Raw genomic sequence first — 12,046 nt, forward strand, 5'->3', positions numbered from 1 at the left:
GGGCTAATATACCTAATATATATATATATTTTTTAACTCTTAAAATTGAGGATCAAAGAAACAAAAACACAACAGAAAAGTGGAAAAAGACATGAATGGACAATTCAGCCCATAAACAAAGAAACAAACAGAAGAAAAGTGAACTGCTCTTAAACATATGAAAAGATGTTTGAACTTATTCATATTTAAAGAAATGCAGACGAAAACAACATTGAGATACCATTTAAATTGGCAAGAACTAAAAACAAAGATTATACATTCTGTTGATAAAGCTATGGGGAAATAGGCACTTCTGAACATTTTTGGCAGGAATGAAAACCAGAACAACTCTACCAGAGGGAATTTGGCAGTATATTTACACCTACCTTTTGACCTACCAACACCACTTTTAGCAACTTACCTGAAGCTACACCTCTAAAAATACAAAAATGTGCTCCACCTCCAACCTGTCTTCTTAAAGGCCAGTCAAGGTTACTGCAATAGTACGGAACCCAATGCAGGCAAATTAGCCTTTGGGGACAAGACCGTGTACACTGTGAAGCCAAATATCCAGAATCCCAACCCCGCTGTGTACTAGCTGAGAGGCCCCAAATCCAGCAACACCTCCATCTGCTTATAAACCGATTTTGATTTTCAAACCATTGTGTTGCAAGTCACCAGGCCATGATGTTCAGCTCAAACAGCACTGTGCTAGACATGGGGGCCACAGGTTCCAAGAGCAACTGGGTCCTGGCTTGGAGCAAAAGCACCAATTTTGGATGTGAAGACACGTTCAACCAGACCTTCTACCCCAGCTCAAGAATTCCTGTGATGCCAAGTTGGTAGAGAAAAGCTCTGAAACAGACATGAACCTAAACTTCCAAAGCTTGTCAGTGATCAGGTTCTGCACCCCCCTCCTGAAAGTGGTTGGGTTTAACCTAATCATGGCGCTGTGGCTGTGGTCCAGTTGAGGTCACCAAGAACGTGAGAGTCCCCTGCTCCATCTCCCTTTGCTCCCCATCACCCCTCATGTCCCTCTTCAAGCAGAGAGGTGCACTCTCTACCCCTGCGGACAAGAAGTCTCCCTCCACCTCTCTGGCCCCCTGGCAATATCACCAACTGGGCTGTACCAAATATTTGTGATCAAGATATTGAAGAGCTGCCCAACACTGCTGCTACCCACTCTGTTCCCTCATTGCTGCTTGCCATTGCCCGACATTCCCAGCAGAGATGGGGACTGCTGCAGCCTCTTCTGGCTCTGAAGAAACTCCCTACCTCCTCCCCCCACCACCGTCCCCACCCCTGAGATTTTCTCTGATGTCCCAATGGATGATGGACCCCCCGTGGGTTCTCTTGGGCTCTAGCTCCTGGAGAATGTTGTGCCGAGTTTATATTTTTTAAATAGTGTTCATAAAGACATACATATCACCCTTTTCCCCAAGATGTGGACAAAACCATCTCATTATCTAGGCCTTTGCTCCACTGTGTATCTGGGTCACATTGTATATTTTGCTGCCATAGCTTCATTAAAAGCAATTCAGAAGAGCAATAAATAAATACAAATACAAAAATGTATAATGCACAAGGTTATTTACTGTAGCACTGTTTGCAACTGCAAAATGTTGAAAACAATCTAAGTGATCACATATGGGAGAGTGGTTGAATAAATTAATAAAGTGGTGGGGAAGAAAGGAACCAACCTAATTAACTTTGGAAATTGGCACTTTATATTACGTAAGGCTAAAGACAAAATGAATTGGACGCAAATGTACTTGAGTGGTAAAGTTGCTTTTCACAGGGGTATGGGTTAGCATTTCTGATACAAAGAGTATTCCAGGATTGAGCAAACAAGTAAATATACTATGGATAATGAGAGCCAGGGTTTTTAAGATCAAAGAAAAAAGTGAAAAGAAGGAAAAAGAAATCAAGAATAAAAATTGTGGTGTTGAACTGGATTTGGAGGTATCAGTGTGAACTTATGGTTTTTAATATATATATTAAATATACATATAGGTATGTGCGTATGTATGTGCGTAAAGATGTGCAAAGTCTTTCCTACTTAGAGAAAGGTAAATTAAAACAACACTAGGATACCATTTCTCACCTGTCAGACTATTCTTCTATGCATGCATAGTTTTACATTACATTATATTATCAAGAGATAATCTAGTCTTGAAAATAGCTTTTTTTCTCCCATTCTCCACTCTCAAAATAATAGGGTTCCCCGATTAACATCAAAGACATTTCCCTGATGCTGTTCAGGATCACTGATGCCCGAGCATCTGCTAACTTGAAAATTCACACTTTCCTTGAGATTTAATTCTACCAGATACAGACAGATTTCTTTCAGCACTTAGGCCTTTTAGTTCTGGTCTGCCACTCACTAGCTGAATGACATTGGGCAAGTCACTTAATACCTACAAACCTTGATCCACTCATCTGTAAAACGTAACATCTGTCCTTGCATGGTCACAGAATTACAATGAGATTCCAAAGGCAGTTTTTAAAAACTATATGTCCTTTTACAAATGTTAGGTTATTTTAATAATAATGCAGGCCAGGGACTTCCCTGGCAGTCCAGTGGTTAAGACTCCGCACTTCCACTGCAGGGGGCGTGGGTTAGATCCCTGGTCAGGGAACTAAGGTCCCACATGCCGCACGGCACGGCCAAAAAAAAAAAAGGCAGGCCATCTGAGACAAATCAATCAAGGCTGTTTATTTAATAATTTACTAGTTGTTATTCACTGTATTTTAAAATATCTGTGACTCAGCAAAGAAGAAATTATCACATCTAATAAAAGTCGTGAAATAATAAATAGAGCTTCCACCAACCTGGCCATTTGCTTGTAAGCTTCTTCAGCTACTGCAAAGATATGTGGGTCCATATCACCCATGTTCTGACCACTATATGCATTAATAATATCTTCTCCATAAATAGGCAGCTGTTCATAAGGATTTATAGCTACTAGGACTATACCTGGGGAGAAAGGTAAAAAAAAGCAAAAGGAGAAGTCAATAGTATCCTCACAGGCATATCAAACTTGGTAAAGTGAGAATCATAGTTAACACAAATTCAATTTCAGTTAATACTGAACTAACAAATTGTTAAGGGTCAAAATATATCACAGCCTTTGCCTCTGAACCCATTATACCTAGTCCTAACTACAACACCATTTACAAACTAGACTAGGTGATTTAAAATAATAAAAACTGTGGCAACGTTGAAAGGACTTTAAATATTTTTATAATATTTAAACCAAAAATTCCACATCTAGAAATTTATCCAAATGAAATAATCATAGATTCACGTAAAGGCTTTTTTTTTTAAATAATGATGTTTATCATAATGTTATTCATAACGGTGAAAAGTAGAAACAAAGTATATAATAAAGGGAGAGTGGTTTATGTATAGCACAGGGAACTATATTCAATATCCTGTGATAAACCTTAATGGAAAAGGATGAAAAAATATATACATATGTACAACTGAGTCACTTTGCTGTATAGCAAAAACTAAACACAACATTGTGAATCAACTATACTTCAATAAAATTTTTTTTAAAAAGGGAGAGTGGCCCGGGCTCGGCGACGGCCGGCCGGAGGGAGGTTCGGGGCGGCGGCGCCGCCGCAAGTTGCGCTGCTCGCGGCGAGAGTGAAGGAAGTAACTGGCCTCGTGAGTGGAGACTGGATGTAACTGAAGACAGAAAACAGGCCTAAAAATAAACCCTAGAAGGAAGAAGGGATTTGCCTGCATTTGGCTCTGAGTACCCACAAAATGGAAATCACTTTACTTGGGGAAGAGCAAGAGGACAAGATGAGATGAAAAGGAAGCATGTTTAAAATGGATAAAAGGAGGCACTTTTTCCCCACTACACACAATTGAACTGGGGAACTCACTGCAGCAGGATATTAAGATCAATGGTGAAGATTTGTGTTTTAAAAGATTAGACATTTCACATGCATATCATCAACAGCGACACTCAATGGGATGAAAGTAAGATGGATGAAAGTTCTCAAGCTTCAGTGCATAAGTTGATCACCAACTGGGTCAGGTGAAAAGAAAAAAAGTTGTCTACTGGATTAAAATTTCACAGAAAGGCAGATCTGGGGGGTTCCAGTCATTGCTGCTGTGTAACAAACCACTCCAAAGTAGTGATGTGAACCAACAGGCATTTTATTATGCACATGGATACGGTGGATCAGGAATTTGGAGAGGGCACAGCAGGGATGGCTTGTCTCTGATTCATGACATCTGGGGCCTCAGTTGGGAAGACTTGAACAACTAGGAATGACTTGAGGTTGGGGGCTGGAATCATCTGGAAGCTTCTTTACCTAACCTGGGATGACTTGAAGGCTCACTCAGCTGGGACTGTCAAGTGGAGCATCTATATGTAGGTGTCAAGAGGGAGTGTCCCAAGAAAAAGCACTTCCAAAAAACAAGTGTCCCAAGAGACCCAGGTAGAAACTACACGGCCTTTTATGACCTATCCATGGAAGTTTTAGAGCATCACTTCCAACACAGTCCATGGGTCAAAACCGTCACAAGCCCACTGAGATTCAAGAGGAGGAGACTTAGGACCGCCTACATCCCTCCCCTATGGGGAATGGCAAGATCACATTGCAGAAAAACCTGTGGGATGGGAGAGGTTTTCGCAGCCATCTTTGGAAAATGCAATCCCCCAGGGAAGTGGTGGGTGATGTGAGGTTACAAGAACACACAATCTAGTGGAAAAAAACTGACATATGAACAGAGAATCACAGTACAATAAAATAAATTTCAAGGTAGTTATTTCCCCCTCTTTTACAAGAATTCTTTTTTTTTCCCTTTGATAAGAGTCATCACATTAAAATTTTTTCATTCATTGTCTGTCTTCTACTAAATTGGAATCTCCATGCATTTAGTTTCCTACTGTAACCCCTGTGCCTAAAACACTACCAAGCCCCAAATAGGCACTCAATAAATATTTGCTGAAAGAGTAAAAAAAAAAAAAAGGGAGAGTGGTTTAATATGTATTATTATATCCATGTAACAGACTATTGAGCTACCACCACAAATCATGTTTATAAAAAATATTAAGTGTCACAGGAAAACATGACACAAAACTATATATAGACTGATTCCAATTTTATATCTATTTATACTCTCTCACATATACACACAGGATATAAGACAACATAATACTGGTTATTTTTCAGTGGTGAATTACATGTAATTCTTTTTCATTTTTTATACTTTTTTTTGGCATTTCCTTAAATTTTACAGCAAGTATATATTAACTTAATAAAGTCATTCATCCAACAAATATTTATTTGACTACAACTAGCTTTCAAGTCATTTCTAAGTGCTATATTTACAGCAGTAAACAAACAAAAAGACAAATCTAAATGGAGTATAACCTTTAAAAATTGTGGGGACTTCCCTGGTGGCGCAGTGGTTAAGAATCCACCTGTGAAGGCAGGGGACACGGGTTCCATCCCTGGTCCGGGAAGATCCCACATGCCGTGGAACAACTAAGCATATGCGCCACAACTACTGAGCTTGTGCTCTAGAGCCTGTGAGCCACAACAACCGAGCCCACGGGCCACAACTACTGAAGCCCTCGTGCCTTGAGTCCATGTTCTGCAAGAAGAGAAGCCACCACAATGAGAAGCCCACACACCACAACAAAGAGTAGCCCCTGTTCGCTGCAACTGGAGAAAGCCCATGTGCAGCAACAAAGACCCAACGCAGCCAAAAAAAAACAAAACAAAAAGTGTGTCACTGTACTGTACACCTGTAAGTTATATAACATTGTACATCAATTATATTTCAATAAAAATTGTTTTAACAAAAGGAAAACATTTTGTCCTCATGAACCTTATATTCTAGAGGGAAATGCAGACAATAAAATAAGTAAGAAAAATATATATCATAGGTTAGACAGTAGTAAGGAAAAGGGGGGAAAATTAAACAGAGAAGGAAGATAGACACCTAGGAGAAGAAAAGATAGGGCGGACAGGAAAGGCTTCACTGAGAAGGTAGCATATGTGCAAGAAAAAAATAAATTGAAGAAAAATGAAAATTGAGAAAAAGAAATATTCAGTTAATAGGTAGGGAAGAAAAAGAGCAAATATCAAGGATATAAAAGGTATAAATTCTTTTAAGAAGAAAAGATACCTGTTCCTTTTCAAAACAGGAGTGTAATGAAGAAATGCTGAGCACTGAGTTGGGTACACCAAGCAAAGAGACTTAGAAGGAAATGAATGGAAATCCCAGACCTGGGTCTCGGCAGAGAATGATTAGTGAAAGAAGGATAAGAAGTCAGTAGAGAAAAAAGAGCTGGGGACAAGGGAGAAGATAAGAATTGTCCCCATGCACAATATTTCCATGGCCATGTCCATTAGAGAAAAGAATTCACAGTTCACTCAGACAGCAACGCACACTCACCACAATATGTATAAATAAGTTTGGAATCAATAAAGCGGACTCTGAGATTGTGGAGTACAGCAGGCTCATGAAGATAGCTGAGGGCTGTGAGGTCATTTTCACCCACAAGTATGTCAGGGTTTCTTAAGTGAGGCAGTTCCTCCGTCTTTGGATCTAGACGATATTCTAAATCCTGAAAATGCACAAGATATAGCATCTGGATAAATAATGACAGTAAACCCAAAACAGGCACATACATTGTGCTTATTTCCTATTCCTGATTTGCTTCTCAGCTATTTAAATGCATTCTTTTCCTGGCACCTTCCAAAACCACAGAAACTGGTGGAAATGGCAAAAAAATAAGGAGAGTCTTTGTTTTCACTAGATGTATTAACTCATATTAACAATTTTTGATAATACACTTTGAAAAGTCAAAGCCTAGAATATTTTTTACCTAGTTACTAGACCAGAGTTTTTAATCTTTAGTTAAATAAGCTTTTTTCTTTTTCCTCTTCACCTATTATAAGTGACAGACAGCATAAGAGCGTGGTAAGAGCTTGGCTCTAGAGCCAGATCAACCCAGGTTCAAATCCTAAAACTGGTACTTACTCCTTTTGTGGTCTTGGGTATGTTATTTAACCTAAATCTTTCATTTGTAAAATGGGCATAATGGAAATAGCTCATAGGGGTGTGGTAAAAATTAAGTGAGACAATGCCTGGTATGTGCTAAGTACTTGGGAACTCCTGAACCATGAGAGGTCCAAGAATCCCCTAAAATTAGGTGTTAACACTTTGTGTGTATGCACGTATGTGTAAATATATACATATATGTGTATTTTTTTAAAAACACAGTCCATAGTTTTTATTCAACTTTTAATGAGGTGCTTGGGCCCCCAAATTAAGAAGTACTACTCACTTTAAAGCCAAGGGAATATGGCTTTATGGCAAAGCCAAGCATAGAGATTGTCACTCAACTATGTATTAAGGACAAACAACACACGACACATGAAAAGGAAAAAAAAATGGCAATATAATTGCAGACAGGGACAAGCTGATTTTGTAAAAAGACTTTTGTTAATACTTTTGTTAATACTAAAGAGATATATAGAGGTCAAATGTTCAAATCAGGTTGGAATGACTCTGCAAAATGGGAAGGAAATTTTTACAATCTGCCCCTCAACCTCTCTCTGCCTGTTTATTAGGGTATAATAATAAAACTTTTCCAAAGCAGACTGGTCCTTGCATTGGCTCCTGCCATACAAAAAAGCCACTTCTGGCTGTGTGATCTCAGGTAGACTGCTTAATGTCTCTGAGTCTTGGCTTCCTTATTTGGAAAATGGTTATAATACCACCTGTGAACCCACAGGATTTCTGTAAGAATTAACATAAGAAAATATCGGGACTCCCCTGGTGGTCCAGTGGTTAAGACTCTGCCCTTCCACTGCAGGGGGCGTGGGTTCTATCCCTGGTTGGGGAACTAAGATCCCACATGCACGGCCAAAAAAAAAAAAGAAGAAAATATAGCCTAAGGTACCTAATGTTGTGTCTCACAGAGTGGATGATCAATGAATGTTGAATAAATTAATTCCTTAGTTGGCAGTCAAGGCCCTCCTAATCTGGCCTAATTCTTCCCTGCCTTCTTTCTGAATAATCTCCTTGTCTCTGTTTTGCTCTCCTAAAATTCATCCTCCATACTGCCACCAGTGAGTCCTTTCTAAAACACAAATCTGGCACCCTTCTTCTGTTTAAAAACACTACAATCACTCCCCATAGCGTACCAGTTGAAGTCCAAGAGTTTCAGCATGAACATCAGGCCCTCTGTGATCTGGTTCCCACCTCCACCTCTTGCCAGTCCTGTACCCTCACTTCACATCCCAACAACATGGAACTTGTGCAGTTCCCCAAACACACATCACTGTACAAGCCTCCCTGCCTTTGTCCATGCTTTTCTAGATGCCTGAAATGCACTCCTCCTTGTCTACTCATTCTTTAGACAATGCCTCTCTGACCCTTAACCTTCACCAGCCCCTCTGGCCACTACCCACTCTGTTCTATTTTTGTTTCTTGTTTATATTTATGATATCATGTGTCACACTATTCATAAGTATATGTACTTCTCTTACCTGACATTAATGTCAGAGAGCATATCTCTTGCCACCTCTTAACATGGTATATAGCAGGTACCTTAACACACAAGCCTTGAATTAGAACACACACCTTTCTAAATCTCTGCTCCAGTCAACTTGTGATATTCACTATCTCTAAAATGTATTCCAATCCTCACAAAGTCTACTCCTTTCTCTCTGTTAATCCAAATTCTATCTAGTCAAAATTCTTCCTTCTCTTTGAAGCCTTCCTCGAAGCAGCCCACAGTGATATTTCCCTCTATTGGGATCCTAAAGTCCTCACTGTCTTTACAGTACGGCAGAGTGGTAATGAGCACAGACCAGAAAGGCAATCTCCTGGCTCTAAGTCCCAGCTTCATCCCTTAATGCATGTATAACCCTGAGCAAGTCCCAAACTCTCTGAGCCTCAGGTTCTTCATCCATAAAGTGGTAATGATAATAGCCCAACCTCACAGGATTGTTATGAGGATTAAGTGAGTTACAGCATATAAAGCACTTAGAACTATGCCTGTACATAGTAAGTGCTCAATATATATTAACGGTCAGGACACCATAACTACTTGGCAGTTAATCATAAGCTTATCTTTTGACATCTTAATATTGCTGTGTTGAACTACTTTTTATACCCTGTATTTTCCTGGCTAGATTATAACTTGTTTAGAGGAAATTAACGTCACAAAGGTTTTTAAGAAAAAGGTGTGACATGCCCTGTCCAATGCAGTGGAGAGATTAAAAAGGGTAGAACTAAGAGTCCACTCATGCAGTGAATGCAGATGGGAAAGAGATACAACTGGTTTTAAGTTTTTCTGGCCACTAGCAAAGTATTTTATATAACAGCTTCTAAGTAAATATTTTTCAAATATCTAGTTCCAGCAAATATCATATCTCAAACTGCCTCCTTAAATGTTGCTTTCTTAATGTGAATAATTTAAATAGTATCCTAAACAAAATATAAACAGGAATATCTTTGGGAGGATTAGATGTGAATCTAAACCAGGTCATAATAAATTCATAAATCAAAATAATGGATTTTTAAAAGTACCTGCTATTTTCACTAAGCCATTGGGATAGAAAATTGAGTTTGCCATTTTGCTATTTTTATCAATTAAGTAAGTGAAAATATTACATTAATTCAAAATTTAACTTCCAAGTGAAGTTAAGTATGTCACAGCAAATTTACACTTTTGAATTTCCTTCACTTTATGCCAATAACAACAAATAAAAGCAAAATTCTTACCTTTCCATCCTCAAGGTGAAGCAGGAGGACTTTATCTCCTGGCTTATAATCTTTGAGCAACTCTGCTGACTTCCAAACTTCCTCGGGATCAGGTATCCAAACCCTGGCAAACTAGAAGACAAAAAGAAAAAAAAATTTTAAACCAGCAAATCAATTACTTTATAATGACATAAAAAACATATCATGGATTTATTTATAATTAAACAGTTTATGAACAAAATAAAATTTGGTCAATATGAAATTTAACTTTTAAATTAGTAGATGAAAAGTATTTTGGCCTCAGTAGTACCATCATGCCCACATTATAAAAAAGCATGCTCTGTATTGTGGTAATAATTTCACAATATATGTAATTCAAATCATTATGCCATACAACTTAAACTCATACAGTACACTATTTCAATTATATCTCAATAAAACTGGGGGCGGGGGGAAGTATGCTCTGAAGAAATAGCTTCAATTAAAATTTGACTTTGCCTTATATAAAAAATGCTACCTGAAAATGTAATTTTAGATGAAAATGTACATATAAATCTATTTTCTCACTGAATGCGGACTTTCATGGATTTCAGAACATGATTTGGAAGCTCTGGTGTGGTGCCTGTGCCAGTTTCACCACACAGCTATCTTTTTATCACAAGATTTGAATTGAGTTTTTTATTGTAGTTTTCATCCTGTGTTCTGCAAAGCCTTAGTGATTTCTCAGCATTCGTGGGGGATCATTATGGTGTGGAACAGAGGAGCCACAGCTGTTTTACATACTGGGTATCTGGAATTTTCTTTGAAGAAAGTTCTGTTGCTAATTTTTAAAAACTGAGAAAGCACTGTTGCCTAGTATTTTGTCTTCATTATTTTATAAAGATGAGTGAAAATGGTAAAAATGGAATATTTGTCCAGCAATAAGACTGGCTCTCATAGCCTCAACATCATGAAAGAGGTATCAAGAGGAGTTCCTGAAACAGCAAATCTTTAGCCTCAACTAAACACTCTCTGGATTTAAGCCAATTTTGGACTTCAGGTCAATTTTGAAGAAAAAGAACAGGAATGAATCCTCCAAACACCACAATGAAGAGAGGTTTTATGATTGCTTGGATTCCTCAGAAAGGAATCTCCCTTTAAAACATATGTACACTATAAACCCTGGTGTCCATTTTCAGGAATATATCACATAGGAAAATATCACCAACACCAGCCTTTCTCTATTTTCTTCAGAGCTCTTCTAACTACCTGAATTTACTTATTGTTATGTTATTTCTTGTTTACTTATTTATTATTTTTCTTACTTTTTTAGAACGTAAGTTCCATATCTGTCTTGTTCAACACTATATCAAGTGCTTGTGTACCTGGTACACAGCTGGGCCCTCAGTATTTGTTGAAAGAATCCCAGAATAAAAGAATGTCAATCCTTAAATTGAATAAAAGTGAGTATGGTAAAAAACAAAAACAAAATCAAAACAAAACAACAACAAAAAAACCCCCAAAACTTACCCTTTGCTTTATTTATCTCTTATTATCACAGATTCATGCAAACTTTTTGTCTGAACAGTTTGCAGAGGAAAGCATACTAAACCAGGTTATGGGTTCTAACCCCAGGATACCAGATTGGTCTTTTAGCCTTTATTTCAGGTATCTGTAAAATGAGGGATGACAGCAGAGGACTCACCTAGTTTATCTCAAGGGCTTATATACGTAGAAACTTTGTGAAAAGCATAACCAATATATAAGTACAGGTTGAGATTGTTACTAAGTGCTCTTTCCATAAGAAGTGATTACTAATGTTATATGTCAAATATGTTACTAAAATTTGTTTCATAACTTTTCCCTCAGTTACAGTCCGTTAAACTGAGTAATATCTGTACATATTACTAAAATCTTACTCATTCAATAAACATTTCTGTGTACTAACAGCTTCCACTCTGAAGCTTACTTTAGAAAGCCAGTATCTCTGTAACTTTCTCTGGAAGGATTTACTAGTTCCAAAAAAGATATGTAAAACATTAGATTCAGAGTCATGAAATAACCTACTACCCTGAATGATGAAAACACGAAAAGCAAAATGAGTCCAAGGTGAGTGTGTAGAAGCACTGTTGACCTGCTCTAAACATGAGGAGATTTTCAACTGAATCTGCAAAGAAGCATCTTTGTGTTTTGTCAATAGCAAGCTCCAGCTCAGATTTCCACAAGTATTTTGGAAACAGTAATGAGTAGGTACTTTGCCAAAGGTTAGATTTCCAAGAGCTACGTGTTAACAACACTTACAGACAGTAGACAGAGGCTAAGGCCCTTACACTCACCAGA

General features: G+C 38.0%; 1 protein-coding gene across 4 annotated transcripts in view; it reads right to left on the reverse strand.

Annotated features, from left to right (window-relative positions):
• The window catches only part of MYO5A (myosin VA), a 216,427-nt gene that overhangs the window by 127,800 nt on the left and 76,581 nt on the right, over positions 1-12,046 (reverse strand). For all 4 annotated transcript variants that reach the window (XM_082444707.1, XM_082444706.1, XM_082444705.1 and 1 more), the window contains exons 2-4: positions 9,749-9,859; positions 6,407-6,578; positions 2,812-2,956 (exon numbers count right to left, since the gene is read on the reverse strand). In XM_082444707.1, coding sequence (XP_082300833.1) covers positions 2,812-2,956; positions 6,407-6,578; positions 9,749-9,859 — 428 coding nt within the window. The remainder of the gene's footprint in view (positions 1-2,811; positions 2,957-6,406; positions 6,579-9,748; positions 9,860-12,046) is intronic.

Source organism: Balaenoptera physalus (genome assembly GCF_965194825.1).
Source record: "Balaenoptera physalus genome assembly, chromosome: 2".
NCBI classification, from domain to species: Eukaryota; Metazoa; Chordata; class Mammalia; order Artiodactyla; family Balaenopteridae; genus Balaenoptera; species Balaenoptera physalus.